The following is a 19,044-nucleotide window of genomic DNA, read 5'->3' on the forward strand; positions in this document are numbered from 1 at the left end:
AATGTCAGTGACAGCCATCCCTGGGTTAGGGACAATATGTTGCTGGGTCATTTCATCATTCAAGGAACAAACAGGCATCAAAGAGGGAGCAAGAGGGAGCCCACCAGTCACAGTGTGACATTTTAGCAGCCTGGTGAGGTTAGGACCAAATGTGATGGAGATAAGTCCATGAGTGCTGCCAAACCAGGAACTGAGCGGGGTGTGGGGACGTGGGAGGGGGACAGTAGGATGAAGCAGGCTGGTGCACACGCAGGCAGGACCATGCAAAGGACTACCCAAAACATTTTTGTGAAGGATACAAACACAGGCTGAATTCAATCATTTCTCAGCCAGATCATTCATTCTGGAAGACTATGTTGGCAAGTCACAGAGCCAAGTGTGACTGACCAAGATGGCCCCAGGCTGGAGACGACAATCTATGGGATGGGGAACAATTTAGATGATTGCAACCAATCCTTAGCACGTCCTGTGAAGCGCAGTGAAAACCAAAGGTGGAGAGGCCAAAAACAAGCACACATTCTTTAGAAGTGCTCTGCTTTAACGACTTCACCGTATATATGCTTATATATACTTGCCGCTACAATTTTCTAAAAATAAAACCAACATGAAAATCAATTAGGCAACAGAAAAGAAAGATCAACAGAGTTTGGGGAAGAGAGCACAGCAGGTTAAACATTGCAAACAATGATGACTTATGGCAGCTACAACCAGCCAACGATGAACCAAAGGTGTTCACGCCCAGCTGACAGCTGACCCCTCAGCTCAGGGGACAAGGCCACCAAGGATGTGATGTGCACTGCTCCCCAGGGGAACTACATGTGGCGGGGAGTGGGGTGTCAGAACCAACAGTCCCACTGTCATGTATTTACACCAGAGGTTAAGGACACCCAGTCCTTTTTTATCTTTGTGCCTCCCCACAGCCTAGCCCAGAGCCTGTGAGTGATGGATGCCCAGTGAATGTGTGTTGAAAGATGGAATAAATGTGAAGGTGGCCTTGAGCATCCCCTCTGTTCTAAGGCCTAGCAAGGAGACACTGAGATTTCTGAAGGTGGTGTTCTGCTGGCCCAGGGTAGGGAACTGGCATTGCCACGGCTGAGGAATATATCTGGTCTCGGGCCACAGCTGACCAGGAAAAAGGTCACTGACTGAAAGCACACTATGGGAGTGTCTGCCTATGTGATTTTGAAAGTTTAATTGCATGCCAAGAAGGGGCCCCCTGAAAGCCTGTGTCGCACAGATACCCCAATGTCAAATGCTAACTAGAAACTTCAGCGTAGACCTGCCCCTTTCCTGACTGGTGCAAGGTGAACACAGCAACACTGATACACTGATGAGCAAAGCTGGGCCACAGGGGACAGGGGCAGCGGGAGGAGCAGGGCCAGCCTACAGCACACGTGAGGCAGCCAGGAAGCCGGGCGCGTGCTGTCCCTGAGTACATGGGTGCTACACCCCTGCCAGCCAGCAGGCAGGTCAGGCGTGAGAAAGCTGGGTGTCCCCAGGTGGACAGACCTTGGCCACATCCTGGTGCCCGAAAGCTAAGTGTTTACACTCACCACCTGCACAGCACTTGAAGTGCTGAGCAGTCCAGGGAGATCTGCCGAGCTGCTGGTTTATTGTATTTTCGCTTTCATTATAGGCCATCCCTGGCTCAGAGAAGGGTATGTTCCAGAATTTTCATGTAAATATACCTCCGAGTAGATTGTAAGCACTTTGCATTGTGAGATGATTAAGCTGGCAGATGTCTAGCCATAAACTTGGGAGAAAGCTCAGGGCAGCCCAGTTAGGGACCTGCTGTTCTCCCATTAGCACCAGTTTATTTTACAACCAAGCATCATTTACATATCATGAATGGCAATTTTATAGCTGACACATGGAACATTTCACATAAAGTAGAATTTACATGTCTGGGCTTTAGAAGTTGGAGTATGTGTATACCTAGGTCTAGCAAAATACCATCTGAGTGCCTTGTCATAGCGTGGCATGACGAGGCTTAAATCACACCCTCATGGGCACAGTCATGTCCGACAGTCTGTTTTACTTATTACAGAGAAAATCTATACTTAGAATAATACAATACTTGTATCTCCCTAAAACTTTGGGGTTTTTAGCAAGCATTTTCCCAAATATTCAGACCATTTTATCACTATAACATATCTGCAGCAAGGGGGCAGGTGTTATTCACCCCACCTGGCCCGTGAGGGAGCTGGAATCCAAGTCAGTTTGGAACTAGGGCTGCAAATGCCAGGTCTTGGGATTGCCAGGCTGGTGGCTGCCTTACTATTCACACGCCAGGATCAGCATGGCCCCAGATAGGTGGCATACAGGGATTTCACAGTCCTTGTGTGATGCAGGCTGTCTGGGCACCAGGATGGACCTTATAACCCTCAATCCTGCAGATGTCACCAGGCAGAGCATTGGGGTAGGGGGTGGGCTGGACATTGTGGAGCAAAAGCCAATACCACACAACAGTCCCTCCCCGTGCTCCGCCCACTCTCTCGAAAGGCTCTGCACACCCTGGGCACACACACTGGACGCCCACCAAGACTTGCTGATGAACTGGGAACAGATCAGGTAGACAGGGCCCTTTCTGCCTGCCTGAGGCCTTCTGGTCTAGCATGGGTCAGACCCAAGGAGAGCCAGGCGGAAGGAGGGGCTCCCTTTTTCACACTTCTTAATTTTGCAGGGGGAGAGGTGCTCAGAGTGCTTCTAGGGAGAGCGGTTCACTCCATCTACAATGCCACTACTGCACTTGTTCCCTCTCAAATGAATCTACTGGATGTAACAAAGGCGGACTGACACCCTCTCCCTGGTTCGCACTCGGCCCTCTTTTCCCTGGCGCCAAGCAGCCTTCCGCTGGCTGGCATCACCCTTTGGGTGTGGGACGTTCACCAGTGTCACCAGTCAGACTCAGAGCAGACACGGTACAGGTGAGGGCACCAGCAGCAGCCGCCACACGCTCAGGGCATAGCTGGCTGTGGGGTCTCCCGCCTGTGCCCTCACAGAACCATTGTGGGGACGAGGGTGCACATCAGTAACTCCACGTACAGCTGGAAAGACTGAGGCACATAGCACTCGGATGACATCCACGGTCACACGGATGGTGAGTGACAACATTCACACGGACACACAATTAACTCCCAGCCCTTATAACTTTTAATTAGATCTTTTGAAATACTGTTCTAGTTCCAAAAGGCAATTCTACATAGAGTTCCCCACTGTTTTTCAGGGGAAGGAGATAGAGATGGGGTGAGATAGAGGGAACTACAAATTATCCTCAGTCTTTCAAAATAAATTTGTGTCTGGATTTCTAAAGTGTGTGGAGATTTAAGGGCAGGGCCTCTAGTCTCTTCTATGTCAGACTTAATGAAAACAACCACGATATAGGACACAAAGTTTGCTACTTACATTCACTTCAGTTATAGCAATATCAACGACGCTACCAACAACAATTAAGGCATCAAAAGTGTTCCATGCATCAGTGAAATAGTGCTGTTAGGGCAAGCATTCAGAAGCCACACAGGAGAGGAAGCACCACAGGAGAAAAGAAGAAAAGGACAGTGTTACAAAAGGGGAACATTCTAGCATCGTGCCACATGGCTACTTGAAACATCCCCCTAAAATAAACATGTTATAGATACGCCACTGTGGGTATCACTTCTGACACAGCAAATGAAAACAATTAGAGACATCCTATCTTACCTTGCCTACTAGTGACCAGGGTAAATGCTGCAAAAAGGCCTGTCCTCCAAAAGGTGATTTCTGTCTACAAAAGGCCTTGGGATGAGGCTCTACCCTGAAACGCTTCTTGCCTACAGCTCTCATTAGGAAATCCTAGTTTCAGATCAAGTGACTGGGATCTGTGACTTGTCCAGGTGATGCCACTGCAGGGCAGGGAGCGGAGTATGCACAGACAGAGGAGAGAGGACACAGGTGGCGGCCACGCCAGGTGCATACTCACGTCTGCTTCGCTGAGGGCCACGTCTATAATGCTGCCGATTACGATGAGGGAGTCAAACGTGTTCCAGGCGTCACTAAAATACCCCTGGACAGAGCAGGCGAGGGCAGATGTTTATGAGCATGTATGAATGACCCGCCATACGGACCATATAGGGGCGAATCCGAGTCCCTGCCGCACCCATGGCACCCAGGTGGGGTGGGAAAGCCAAAGGGGAGGTAACAATACTGTCCACTGGTGGAAAGGGGCACAGCAGGGTGGTTGTGCACCTTTATGTGTGAGAGAAGGTGCACGCACACACACACACGCACACGTGCATACACACACACACACACTCTCACGGTCCTGAGTGGCACCAAACCAAGCAGAATATCTACAGGGCAGAGGAAGGCATTTTGGCAACCCTGTCCTGGTACCCAGAGGGATGATCCCAAACCCTCACGAGCTGATGGACTCCTTCCTTAGAATCTCCATTCACCCCACTTAAAGAGCACTGTCACCATGCATTGCACACATTTCCATTTCTGTGCCCTTCAAATGGGCCAGCAACGCTCTCCAGTCCTCGCAAGTCCAGCCTGTATTACAAAGGCCATGACTTGTGACAGGATGACTGAGACAAGTCTCTGTCTTCAAAGAACTCTCAGTGTAGAGGACACAGACAGGTAGATAATGGCTTACGGGGACACAGGCACCGTGAGGCACAGCGTCGTGGCAGAGACACTGGCTTCTGGTCGTGGGGGTGGTGCTTAGTGTGGGGAAGTCAAGGCAGGCTCTATAGTAGAAAAGAGTATGGAATGAAGAGGATGTTCCAGGGCTCCCTCTGTCCTTCACAGAAGCCAACAGGCTCCTTCTTCCATCTCAGCTTTTGCTTTCTTTCCCTCCCACTTTTCACCCTCTAGGCTGACAGGAGTCCTTCCCATCCTTCAAAAATAGCACCAGGTTCCTCCCCACCTCCTGACGTCTCTGCGATCCTAACTGCCTAACCCCAACTCCATCTGTTCAACTTCACCCTTCTTCAAGGTCAGATAAATGCTCCCCGATGGAACCTTCCCAGTCCCAGCTGTCTGCACTCCCTCATGCTGACGCTGAATCTCTTACGTACTGATCACTGAACATGGGGTCTTTGTCTGCAGCTCTACCAACCAAAAGCCCTGAAGGATGATGACTGTGCTGCATATTCAGTCCCCCAACTTCCCTAACCCCATTATCTAGCCAGAGCCTTGAACCCAGTTAGTGCTTGACATGTGCAATGTCTCCTTTGTCCACCAACTTGCACCCTGCCTGTCATCCAGCTTTGTCTGGTTGTTTGTTCAGGTCCTCCCATCTTGCAACAATTTTGAGGGTACAACATCCCCACAATTGTAACTTAAAATGTATATGTATGTGCCAGACATTTTACATCTTCTTCCAGCATCAGCACACCAGGTGCTAAATGAGTGCCTATGGTCTCTTGACACCCCTGGGAAGCTCCCGGTTGGACAGGGTGGTGGGGAGATACTGCACAGACAGCCAAAGGGGCAAGGGACTGACTGTCAAGATCAACAGCTCTGTCTATAAACCAACTGTGTTTTTCCAAAGAGTCTGGACACTTTTTGGAAATAAAAATTCAGGTACATATTATATAAAATGGGGCCCAGCATGTTTACAACTGGGTACATTTAGTGCTGCATTAAGAAAACCAGAACAAAAAGTACTTTGAGGTGTCAGGTCCCAGAAACTTGTGATCAAACACAGACCCAGAAGAAGCCACTGCAGAGCCACAGCCTTTTGCGACAGTATAGAAGATGTGGACGTGCTGACTGTCCTAATAGCTGGAGTAGGGATGTTTATTCTAGTCACCATCCATCAGTCCAGGCGCATTTATGGGGGAGCTACAACACTGACTTAGGGTTTGCTTCTTAAATTTCATCTTAATAATGTAAGATTCCCCCACCCAACCGCCGTGGTTTCTAACCAACTCTCCACCTCTCTCCCTGCCCTATGATCACAGTGCCGCTCTCCCATTTTACCCTCACTGACTGCTACCCTCCCTGGCCAATCTATCAGCAGACAAAAGGAATTTGTGAGCCCCAAATCTGATGATCTATGTATAAAAGTCTAATGGGAAGGTCTATTTTAAAAACAGCACAGCTTATGCTTTCTAGCTTTTCTTTGAATGAATTCATGATTCTTGGCTGGCAAAACTGAGCAGAGAGGGGCTGCCTTTGAGGTCTAGACTAGCAGTCAGTGGTGAGATCAAGAGCTAGCCTCAGGTTGTAAGGGAACACAGCAGAGTTTCCTTCGTCCAGGAAGTCTCCTAACAAGAAAGCCAGCTGAATCAATGTGCTTAGTGTTAGAGCTGACAGCTCCTGTTGCGAATGGATAACAAGCAGTTCTCTGGCTGGTGGCAGTGCCACAGACCACACTTGGAGGGGCAGAGCCTGCCCTTTTCTTCACGGAGTTAAGAGTAACTCAAAAGCTAAAGAAAGCACAGTGATCCTTCCCCTCCCCTTTAGGGAGGAATTTACACCTTGATCAAACACTTGGTCACAAGTAGCAACTAGACCTCCAGAGTACTGACAGGGCGGAGGAGACCCAGCGTTTGCCCTTCGCACATGCTGTGGTGCGTGCCCCAGCCCTGCCTGCATTTGTACCGTGTGCGCCGCTTCTCTCCGTTATTTATGTCATTTCCCAGAGGCCAAACCCACCACATGGGTGCTGGAGGCCAGCCTCTGACTTTGAGATTTTATTCCTGAACAGCTCCTCTCTCCCTCTCTCCAGAATTATCAGTGTTCTCCCCTTCAGGCCATTTCCATCAGCCTATAAGATATTCTCAATGCTGGTGCACTGTGATGGATAAAATCCATTTAAATCAACACAATAGGGGCTTAACATTTCCTTGGGGTCTTGGAATTTTTTGGCAATTTCACTGACTCTCTCTCCAGAAACCCTCACACTCACAAAACTGTGCCCAAATTGGAATGATGGATGGACTGAAGGTTGACACCCTTAATCTAGGAAGCAGAAGGCAGGTGGCTGAAATCACAGGCTCTGACCAGGTGGCTCTGACAGGAGTCTAGGGGAGGGAAAAAATGTCAGCCCTCCTATTCTTCCCATGTACTGTTTCCCTATTTAGTAGCCTCTTGTTTAAGGAAATCACTGTCAAGTGGCATGACTCAGTTCCCCCACCCTTCTCCCACCAAAGGCACCATATTGCCTTTGTAACCAGAAGATAAGATATGAGAAATGACACGGCTCCTAACAGAGGGCCCCTCTCCCTGTGCTCTCCTCTTGCCCTATGATGTGTTCTCCTACAACTGAATTCTGAGGCCAGAACCTCTCAAGTGGAACCAGCAGTCAAATCTATAATTATTTTTGTGTCCAGCTCTACGTGTCTGAAAAGACCAAACAAGCCAGCCACATGCAATATGTATTGCGCAGAAACATTTCTGACTCTGGAAATTTCAAATCATAAACCAGACTAATGTGGGCCCCAGGGTCAGGAAGCACCACTATGTCTAAGAACCCTATTGTCACCATCCATCAATGTTTGTCTCCTGCTGGACAGTGGGCTCCTGGAAGGCACATCTCTTCTTATTCCTGGCCCTCTTGCCAGGATATGGCACAGGTGTTGCACAGGCACAGGGGCAATGTTTGTGGAACGGTTGCAAATGCAAATGGGAAACAAGAAAAGTGACCCAAGTTCAGATTCCTTTTGCTGCCTGGATTCACTCCCATCTGCAGATCGGAAGAAGCCTATATAAATAATGTGCCTTTTGTCATTGACCATGTCAGACAGATCTCTTACCCATGCTGACAGGGATTATTTGGGTAGCATTTGACCCAAGTGATAACCCAAAGTGCCAACTTTTGGCAGAAACTATGCCTGACAGCTTTCTAACTAGCAAAAGCCTTTCCAAAGGTAAGCAGAGGATTAAGGGAAGATGTGCTCCACTCTGCTCTACCCAGATACCCTGCGATAGAAAAGCAGGTATCGTCTCATGCTCAGAGGCTGCACTTCCAGGATCATCCCTTTATTCCTTTCTTCATTCCACCAATCTTACTGAGCTGCCACCAGGAAGCAGGCATCATGTGAGGTACCACAGACCCAGAAGCAGAAGACTCATCCTGAGACCTCAAGCAGCTGCTCACCAACAAACAGAGAGGCAGACATGGAGTAGTGTTGGTAACAATGGTGCATAGTAGGCCCCCAACAGATGCACGAGCAGAGGAGAGGGCTGGCTCTGGCTGGGGTGAGGATGCTGTCTCAGAGAAGATAACATTTCCCACAGGCCTTCAAGCATAACAAAGAGGAAGCAGGGCATCTAGACAGAGGCACATGGGCAGGGAAAGGTCTAGCATGCCAACACTCGGGGATGGGGTGGGGACGAAGAAATAGCAGGGAGGGAATGGCAGGAAATGAGGCAGAAATATACAGAGGCCAGTGCTTCATGGAAGACTTTGAATATTCGACTAAGAAAATTGTATATGCTTTCTCAAGCAATAGGTGGCCAGTGCCAAAATATCACTGCAAGAGTGGTCTGGTCAGCTTTGGGCTTACAAAGGGAGTAGGTAGAAGGGCTGAGGCCAGAGTCAGGGAGATCATTTTGAAGGCAGGGAGGCATAGTAGCTCAGGAGAGAGAAGGGCAGTGCAGGTCTGCATGCCACAGAGGTGGCCACTGATGCTCTGGCATGTATGCATCTTACCACGCAAGAAGGGGACCAGGAGAGGGCTCTGGGAAACCTCAATGTCAAAAGGACAGGATGGAGCCCAACAAGAAGCCCAATGTAAAGTTCTAAGGACAGTAATACTTGGTTTCAAGTATTATTTGCCATTAAAAGTAAATCTCCTAGAATAGATGGGGTCATGAAGAACTGAAAAAAACAGTGTCAAATTTTCTCTCTGGCAGGTGGAAAAGGTACTCTAGGAAGATCATGAAGAAGCTCTACTCCTGCAAGGGACCCTGGAGCAGCGAACAGATCCCTCGAAGGCAGATGAGGACTCAGTGCCCATTCTGCATCAGCTCTGCACAGCAGCATGAGGACAGCACCAAAACACTTTCTTCTTTCCCCAAACCTAATTTCTCCTTACTTTTTCCAGCCCAAGTAGCTAGGAGTATAAATTAGTATATTTTCAGGGTAGAATCAAGATCAAAACACTTTAAAGGACTAAGATGGGAAAAAAGTATGGCTCACTGGAGAAGGCCAGTAACCGCAGCAAACAACATGGCCTAGAATGCAGCCTGGACGAAGCGCCAGATGGGTAACATCCCACAAAGAGGGAATCCCAGACAGACCAGGCTCTTCTTACTCAACAGAAGTGCTCTCTATACCTGCTGCAGCCAGCACTTTGAAAAAGGCCCTTCTTAGTCAATCCTCCTCCTTGGAGCAAGAGAACTTGTTGGAGAATTCTAGCAGCTGGAGGAAAAGGCTTGGAGAATGGGGCTTGTGTCTCACCTAAACTAGGGCCTGCTTTTGAAAACCCTACAGAGGCCTAGTTGACCCCAAGTTGAAAGCAGGACCTAGGCTGCACCAGGTCAGTGCCCAGCTGGTGGACTTTCCCCTCGGGAATCCACAATCGGCTAAATCACCTGCTTGCTTTTCCCGGATGCTTTTGTGCTTCGGCTCCTAACCACCTTCCACTCTTGCCTGACCATTGCTCCAAAATGCCTCTTCCCCTGTGGTGAGATGGCCTTTTCCATCATGGAGGCTCCCAGCTTGGGGTTTTCTCCCTCTGTCCACCTCCCACCTCCCTCTGGGCTAGCAGAGGCTGGGTCATCTCATCTCCCATGACCTTGGGCCATTTCCCTCTAAATATGCTCTCTTAGGAGGTCCAGTTTCTCCATCAAGCTCCCTTATATAAAATAAGTCCTTAAGGTCAGATTTCTCAACTTTCTTTAACCCTTCCCTCTCGAAATGCCTTCTCACCTACCAGTAAGAATTTTGTCTTACCTCACTTCCTATATTTATTTTATGAAGCAACTGAAACCCTGCCACCCTGTGTCCCCTAACAGAGATACTGACGAGTCCTCCTAGAAGGTGTACCTAACTCAGTGGAGAACCCTGCCATGAGGGACCCTGTTACAAAGCTCCTCCCATGAGACAAAGGCTCTCCTGAGATGAGGCTGAAGTCCCATGTGGCCATCTCTTCAGAATATTCCTCCTTCTGCAGCCTTGACAACCTTGTTCTTCAGCCCGACTACCCCACTGACCAGGAGGGAGGAGGCCTCCCTGGCTTCTTTGTGAAAGACCACTTGCTTGGGCTGGGCTTGTGAACACCAAAGAGAAGAGCAAGAAGATAAGGGCAGGAAAAATTTTAAGGAGGGCATTGCTTCTTGGTGAACCAATACTCTCCCACTCATCCAGGCAAATGATATAAACTCAACCTCCCCTGGCCGGGGGGAACGCCACAACAGTGCTCTTCAAGTGTGGAGATGCTGCTGCTACTGTCTTAAAAGTTCTACCAATTGTAATGTGAGGTTGTCTAATGCTATGAAGATATCTTGCTGAGTGAAACTACAAGCAGTACAATTTCCAGCAGAAATCAACCATTTAAAAACTCTTATCTATCAGTACTGATTATAGCTTAACTACTCACTTCCCTTTGGTATCGCCTATCTGTTCACGCACCACTGAACTCTCCTCCCAGGTTTGGAGATCTTCTGGGCAACTGTCAGCCTACTGGGCAGTGCACTACTGGGCTGTCAATGCACTGGCCTGCTGAAGGGAGCAAGCACACACATGAACACACGCGCATGTGTGCACACACACACTGACACACACACACACACACACACCATGGGTGAGTGTGCTTTCTCTTCAGCCTGGAGCAAGCTTTCGAAAACTTCAGAGCTTAATCACCTGGCAAGGGAAGACATGGCCCAGGTATCTGGGAAATGTTCACAGAGAGGTTCCATGTTGCATTTCTCAAGTACCTTCGATGTTCTTACTTTGCAACCTTTTCCATCAGTCCAGACAAATATTGTTCAAAGAAGTAAAGGTGAGAGGGAAGCAAACCAAAATCTCAAAGGAAATTAAGATGAATTTGGAAAAGGAGGAAATGTTTATGTAGGTAGATATGGACAAGTCACAGTAGATAATAACATCTGGCCATGCATTAGGTGCCAAATTTGACCCCACTGCAATCACCCCAATTAATCACTTACAAATGTCCTTTCTTTTTGGTCCACAAAGATCTGATAAAGATTGCATAGAGATTAATTCAAATTAAAGAAAGGAACAGTATGGAATTAGAATTTCATGTAACTATGGAGTATGTGAAACCATCCATTTCATAATCCATGTCTAACTTAATTAAATCAGTGTTGTCAGATACCTTACACAGAGATAACTAACTGGGTCACTGAACTCTGTCATCTCTAACTCTGAGAGTTTTTGGCTGTACTGGGAAAGAAACTGAGGGCCAAATATCCCACATTTCAGCTTGGTGTGGCTCCTCTGTCTAGGCTTTTAGAATGAGGGAACATCCTTGCTTGATGATGATGAGGGTGGTGGTGCGGGTAGGAGCAGCAGTGGCCAACAGTCTGCAGCGTGGCGCTACATGCCAGGCACTCTGTTAAGCAGTGCCTATATGGGAACTCTTTACTCCTCATGACAACCCCATGAAACAGCACTATTAGCATCCTCATTTTATGGGTGAGGAAGTCGAGGCACAGAGAAGTAAGGAAGTTGTTTCAGCTGTAAGTGCCAGAGTAGAGATTTGAATCCAGTCCAGTTCCACAACTATGCAATTTGACACTGAACTACACTGCCTCTTATCTGGCAGCCACTGACAAGTGGGGAGCTGAATTCACTCCCTCCCAAAGGGGTACAACACGCTGAGTCGTTGAGCACAGTTGAACACATTTTATGTCTCATTTTGTGTTAAAGTCCAGTGAAATTTTTCTAAATTAAGCAAACAAAAGATGGTATGGCTGTGAGAGGTCTGCAGCTGGTATCAGCACTTCCCTTAAAGGGTAAAAAGGATGCTGCAGACCAAGAACAAACAAAACAAAGTCTTTAGACTAGATATCTGAAAGTATAATCAGGGTCAAATTCTTTCTGATGGGTTATGTTCAAACATTTTCTCTAGTGCTCAAATAATGAGGCAGGTTTCCCTGACACAGCATGATATGTACTATTCTAGAAACAGAAAACTGGCTTTCAAAATAATCTCCAGTTTACAAATTCCCAATTCTAATCTCCCTTCTTCTGTTTCTCAGAATTGTTTTCATGAGGTTTTGTTCTTGCAGATTCATTTTCCCATATGTACACACATGCTCTAATCAGATTTTAATGTTCTCAGGTGGTAACCCAGTTAGCGGCCAGAACAATTTAGCATAATTCAGTAACACAAGACTAACAGGAAGCGGGTACTTCTCTAGGGTGGCTCAGCAACAACCTTTGAAAAGTGGGTTCTGCAACTCACCTTAGGCTTAAATGCGATGACTTTCAAAACCATCTCGACGGTGAACACCCCAGTGAAGACCATGTTCAGAATGTCCATGGCATCATTGAACATCTTGGACTGCTCGTAGTGCTATGGATGAAGACAGAGGGACCGTTCTCAGAGCCTCGGCCACGATCTCACATGCTTGCACATGGAGGCTCCCAGCCCTCTGTGCCCCTGTGGGCATCCTCCACAGCCCAGCACCCTCGCTCGGCAATTCCAACGGCATTGCAAGGTCACGTGGTGAACTCCCACAAAGTGCAGGGGGGGTCTGTGATAAGATGAGGATGATTGAATGATGAAGGGGGAAAACATATCCATTTCCTCTGCTCAGGATAAAGGGAATTCACCCTTTCTTCTGGCAGGGCTTTATGTTGAGGGCCTTGACCAGAGCACAATGCAGATACCACCAAAATGTCTATGAATAAAGGTAGAATTTGGTTAGGGATAAATTTTATGCCATGTAAATTTATGTTGAATAAAAGGCAGCGTTTTCTTGATTTTACACTTTCTCTTACATCAGCACACAGTCCTTTTCATTCAAAAAGAACTCTTAGGTTAAGAAAAATGCCAAAAAATTTATCCCTATCTTTAGACCTACTGTCCAGACAGCACTGAGAGCTGGTTTGATGTGCTGGAGTTCTTAAAGTCAGTGCAAAAGCTGGCTCTAGACCTTGGTCTTTGCTTCCTGTCCTCGTGGAGTATCTACTAGGCAATGTAACTTTTGAAAATGTTCACTGTTAATACCACACGATAATCTGACTTGGCCAATTAAACTGAATTGCATTTCTTGTCCCCATTGGAATAAGAAGTAGCCATAACTCAGGTCAAACTCAACACTTCATCAACTGGAAAACTCCCTACTGCCATGCTGAGAGCCACCTGAGGACAGGAGTGTGACTTATGTTTTGTTTTCCAACATTGGGTGTTACTCTGTGACAGGCCCAGATCAAAGTGTCCGAAGGGGCCAGGTGCGGTGGCTCACGCCTGTAATACCAGCACTTTGGGAGGCTGAGGCGATGGATCACCTGAGGTCACGAGTTCGGGACCAGCCTGGCCAACATGGTGAAACCCTGTCTCTACTAAAAATACAAAATTATCTGGGCATGGTGGCATATGCCTGTAATTGCAGCTACTCAGAATGCTGAGGCACGAGAATCACTTGAACCCAGGAGGCGGAGGTTGCGGTGAGCCGAGATCGCGCTACTGCACTCCAGCCTGAGCTACAGAGTGAGACTGCCTCAAAAACAAAAGGCAAAAAATAAAAAACAAAGTGTCTGAGGGGAATTATCTATAGCATAAACCTTATCTCTAAGGTAGGTGTGACAGATTTCCCCATTTTACTGATAAAGAAAGCAAGCCTCGGGGAATTTAAATAACTTTCCCCAAGTCACAGAAAATTCAGAGTAAAATCAGGATTGAAACAGCTGTGTATCTCCAGAGCTGTAGTTCTCAACCACTAGCTGGCCACAGGAGGCCCATGGTAAATGTTTACAGAATTGAGCACCAATGCCAGGCTCCACGGAAATGTTACCTACCATGATGCTGTAACGGATAATTTCTTCAACAAAAGAACTACCTTAAACTCCTACCGTGACAACTGTCAGCCAGAACAGAACTCTGGCCAACCTATAGCCCAGACTCATCAGAAAAATCAAACCCCTCCTGTGAGGGGCAGCATTCCACCCTCAGCATTTGGGGCACGGGGCTGTGCGGAATGCCCGGACCTGATCCCCACAGCTGTCTCCATTTTTACCTGCATGGCCAAGCAGAGTGTGTTGAGCATGATGAGGACAAACATCATGTATTCGAAAGGCGAAGAGTTCACCACGTACCAGAACTTGTACTGGTAGGGGTTTTTGGGGATGTATCTCCGCAAGGGACGTGCTTTCAAGGCGTATTCAACACACTGACGCTGCAACAGCAGAAAAGGGCAGAAACGGGGTTCTGAGCACTTGCAGGGAAGGAGGACCCTGTGGTCATCTGCTCTGAAAGAGCTCACCCTACAGCTCCCGGGAAGGGGCCATGGACGACGGTGAAAATGATTACGAGTGACCCCCTTCCTGCTGCTGGCACCACTCTTGAGTCACCGAGGGCCCTGCCTCCATTACCTTCGCTGGCCCTCCCAGCAAGCTCCGGGTAAGCTGGGTACCTACCCATGTGGCTTCCATTTTGCTTACTAAAAACTGAGGCTCAGAGCTTTCAGCTGTCTTTCCTGAGGCCCTGCAGTGTATACACAAGCAGGAGTGAGGACTGGGTCCAGGCCTTATCACTGCCTTTCCTCTTTATCACACATACGGGGGATCTATAGGTGGATCACACCTATAGTTCCCCTGCCTGTGCTGTCCTCCAGGAAAGGAGGCCAAGTAACCACAGAAACTCACAAAAACTAGAGGGGCTGTCTCATTGCCTGAGACTAGTAGCCTCCTGGCTACTCCCAGATGGACCCACATGAGACACCCTTCAGGAGCCACAGTGTGTTAACAATAAACATCTTATGGGGAGCTATCCACATGTCCATCGGGGAGCTTCTGGGCTGGGGAGCTTGTCGTGTTCATTTCAGAATCCGTAGGATGTGGTCAGTAGTGACAGCTGGATTGAACGCAGGTTGGGGCCCAGCTGGAGCACTTTAGTGACAGCTGGATTCATTGGACGCAGGTTAGGGCCCAGCTGGAGCACTGTAGTGACAATTGGATTGAACACAGGTTGGGACCCAGCTGGAGCACTTTCTCACTTACTCTGGGCAGTGGGACTGGTCCACCTTCTGCAGCAGGCCCAGAGAGAACCTCTAGCCCCGAGAGCCCTCAGCTCAGCATTGAGACCCTAGACCTACCCCCAGTCTCCTACTTTGACTCTGGATGCAGGCTTTGGACAGGCTCCCAGTGTCTGGGACCCGGCGCTGCTCTGACCTCACATGCTGACTCCAGGGACCCCCAATTCGAGCCTGTGCTGGACCTCAGAGGCTGACACACTTTCAGCGCTGGCTCTGCCTGGCTGGCCTAGCCTTGTTCTGACACTCCTCTTCCTTGGGTGAGGAAATTGCTGGGCCAGACCTCTCCCTGGCAATCACTGGTGGAGTCTACAGGGACAACCTGACAACTCAAAGGAAAATCTTCTTGCAAAGCAAACCGGCATGTCCTCGCATTTCCCAGTGGGTACAGCCAGCTATGGTTGTCTTGCTGTGCCAGGGCCACTTCCCCTGAGGAAGACTAGGCTACCAGATCATTCTTGCTTGTGATGTCATCATCAAAACAGAGATGCTACTGATAGAGGACCCGGGGAAACTCCCAGAACAGAATCTTGATCTTGTAGACTCTTTCAGGGCTGCAAGGAAGCTCTAAACGGCAGCTCCTTAATGCCCTCGATTTAGAGATGAGGGATCAAGCCCCAGCAGGGATCAGAGGGCACCTAGGGTCCCAGTGCAGGTGCAGGAAGACAGCCCAGAGCACAGGGCTCCCTCTCCTCACCATGTCACCTGAGCATAAGGCTCCTACTTCTACCAGACTGGCTAAAACATGGTGCCAGATCAAGAATGATGCCAGTACAATCTTAGTCCCAAATTCAAAGTTACTGACTTCCCTGGGGTGATGTAGGGTATTCCCCCCTAGGTCAGCAGTCCTCAACAAGGGGCAGCTTTGCCCCCCAAAGGACATTTGGCAATGTCTGGAGACATTTTGGCTACTGCTACCAGGGGAAGAGGAACCATTGGCATCTAAGAGCTGGAAGCCAGGGATGCTGCTAAACAGCTTAAAAAGCCCAGGAAACACAACCAAGAATCATCCCAGACTGAAATGCTAATAGCACCAAGGGTAAGAAACTCTGCCCTAAGCGGCTTTAAAGACTATCTCCCAGTAGGGACTGTGAATGTCTGTGTGAGTGGCCACAGTGCCCCAACTAAGATTCTGAGCCATCACTAGTGGGTCATGACCATGGCAGGTGGCGTAAGCACTCTCTGATTTCATACCACCAGGTCTGGGGATGGATTTCATAATTACAAAGTCTCATATGTATCTGGAAACCTAACACTCAGCAGTGATGACTCAAATGGGCTGAGGGTGTGCTTAGAACAGGGCCCTAGCCCCAGGGACAGACAGTATGTGGGCACCCTTCTCTGGGTATGGGGGAAATCAGTCAATAAAGAAGGCACTCCGCTCCTAATCAAGGGACAGAAGCCAAAACAGTGTGTGACTTTAACCTGATTTTTGTCCAGCTCACAGTTCTTATACTCTTTTTCTCCTTGCTCCTGAAATGTAACGATGACAAAGCCCACAAAGATGTTCATCATGAAGAAAGCTACAATGATGATGTAGATGATGAAGAAGATGGAGATCTCCACGCGGTGGTTGTAGATTGGGCCGATGTTCTCTCCATTCGAGTCGATGGCTTTATACAGCAACCTAGAGAGAGAAAAATCAAGTGAAGACCTGCCAAGCCCCCCAGCCCACACGGCCCAGCCCACTGCCTTCTCAGGTCCTCCCTCTCCAGAACTCCTCTCATGAGCACTCGCTGGGAACCCACCCCAAGGCTGCTGGACACAACCAGGTCTCTCCCATCAGCCTCAGGCCCAAACGGCCAGCACTAAGAGGAGGGGGCACCCAGGATATCATCATCGAGGGACTATTCTGAGGACCTGAAAATCAAAAGATTTCACAAATATCCTAAAACACTCCTTTCTATTCAGAGAGGAAGAATATCATGTGTAAGACACTGGAGGAAGTGAAAACTATACACACTGGCAAGACAATAAGTGACCAACCAGAGTAGTTCCAAAGAACTAAAGGTGCTTCCCCAAACAGAGATATGCACTAAAATTAAAGCTATGCCTAGCGGAATCCTTAACAGGAAGAGGGGGATTACTGTAACACCCTTGAGGTCCATTGATCCGCATTATGATGCAGATTCAACACTTCTGGGGCACCCAGCCCATGCGTAGGCTGCACGAGACACTTTCACAGCCTCTCGCTTAATCCTCACATCCATCTGGGAAGGCAGACATTACTATCATCCCCATCATAGGAATATTCAGGGAGGTATCAAAGTGCCACAGTCACACTCCTTGGGGACAGAGCCAGGAGTTGAGCCAGTTCCTCCAAGCCCCGAGTCCCAGGTTTGCTCCTTTCTCCTCAGCTGCCACCATGATTTGCTCAAGTACAGTGTTCAAAGCCTGACACTATAGCCAGTGCCTGCACACAGTGAAGGGCCTTACTCCGTGCCGCTGTTCTCCCAGGATTACATCCCTAATGAACAAGCCCCACCTGACTGTCTCTTTATCCCACAGGAGCTCCTGAAAATATCTGACTCTTACACACACCCCAAGAACTCTGCTGGCCTGCGAGGCCCAGCCTGCCCACCTCCTGCAGCTCATCTATGCATGGGGACCGGGTATCCAGGACTCTAGGTGTGTTTGCACACTGATGGCAGGAGCTGGGGGTGGGAGCTCCAGAAGCAAAGAGCAACACGAAAGCACAGAGGATTCTCCCTTTCAAATTCTAACTTCTCCTTACCTGCTCTTCTTACTTTACCCATCAACATCTTAGCCATTCTTCAGGACCCTGTTCTGCACATCTAGGACACACCAGACCACCTGCCTGGTTTGACCACTTGACACTGATTCGATTTGGGCTCGAGGCGAGGAAGCATGTTTAGACACTGTTTCCTCCACAGTGCCTAACACGCCATGTTGCACGGAGCTGGTATCTAAGCACGCAGTCAGCCAGAGCCCAGTTAGACATCTCTAACGGGTGGGGAGACACAAACCTCTGCACAGCATGGTCTGTAAATGAGCAAGCAGGTGCTCAGTAAAAAAGATGGCACAACAGCAACTATCCGCAACTGGGAATACATTAGTACGAAGTGCAATGAATGAATGAATGGTTTGGGACACCATTCAGACCCTCTTTAGGAGCAGCGGATGGCAGCTTTCCTGACATCCAATGGGAGTTCACAGGACTGAGGCATCTCAGGCCTCCCTGCTTCTACCCAGAGATGCTGCCAGGTACCTCTACCAACCCTGCTTCACAAATCATCCACCTACATAGAAAGAGGCCCTGTGGGTCAAGAAGTGACTGAGAAGTGGCCCAAGGTTAAAAAGCCACAGGGCAAGCCTGCGACACTAGAGAACAGAAATGGGACTGACTCCAGGAGGGAGGGCTCAGCCCTGGGCACGCAGATGCCTCTCCAGAAGACTGTGTGCTCCCTGTACTTACGCAGGCCAGCCCTCAAATGTGGAGACCGTGAAGAGCGCCATCATAGCAGAGAGGACGTTGTCGAAGTTGAAATCACTGTTTTGCCAGATCCGCTCACGGACCACAGGACTGTCAACATCCCCATCCTTGTAGAGGATGAAAAGTCCCCTGGAAAGGAAAACAGGTGTGGGGCATCTGGCTTCACACATGACAGGTGGAAGCAGCATAAAGTTGGACACACTGCCCCGATCCCACCTCCAGGCAGGTCACGCTCAGTCTGCCTGCCAGTCACACAGCTGAGCATAACACCGGCGCCGTCTCTCCTCTCCTCGCCCTTCATTCAATCTACTTCGCGGCTCAAATAACCACCGAATAACTACCAGTGAAACGTGTATTCTCCAGAGCAGCCAGCCAGGCACCGGGCATATGTCGCTGGCCGATAAAAACCACAGCACGGTGAGTGCATCTCTTACACA

At 48.8% G+C, this 19,044-nt stretch overlaps 1 protein-coding gene across 6 annotated transcripts in view; it reads right to left on the reverse strand.

Annotated features, from left to right (window-relative positions):
* CACNA1D (calcium voltage-gated channel subunit alpha1 D) overlaps window positions 1-19,044 on the reverse strand; it is a 335,843-nt gene that overhangs the window by 50,973 nt on the left and 265,826 nt on the right. For 3 of the 6 annotated variants that reach the window (XM_054552052.2, XM_054552051.2, XM_054552055.2), the window contains 6 exons: window positions 18,590-18,736; window positions 16,579-16,780; window positions 14,140-14,298; window positions 12,363-12,473; window positions 3,959-4,042; window positions 3,406-3,489 (listed from right to left, as the gene is read on the reverse strand). In XM_054552052.2, coding sequence (XP_054408027.1) covers window positions 3,406-3,489; window positions 3,959-4,042; window positions 12,363-12,473; window positions 14,140-14,298; window positions 16,579-16,780; window positions 18,590-18,736 — 787 coding nt within the window. The remainder of the gene's footprint in view (window positions 1-3,405; window positions 3,490-3,958; window positions 4,043-12,362; window positions 12,474-14,139; window positions 14,299-16,578; window positions 16,781-18,589; window positions 18,737-19,044) is intronic. The other 3 variants (XM_024244717.3, XM_054552054.2, XM_054552053.2) reach the window with 2 other exon arrangements.

The sequence above is a fragment of the Pongo abelii genome, chromosome 2 (assembly GCF_028885655.2).
Source record: "Pongo abelii isolate AG06213 chromosome 2, NHGRI_mPonAbe1-v2.0_pri, whole genome shotgun sequence".
NCBI classification, from domain to species: domain Eukaryota; kingdom Metazoa; phylum Chordata; class Mammalia; order Primates; family Hominidae; genus Pongo; species Pongo abelii.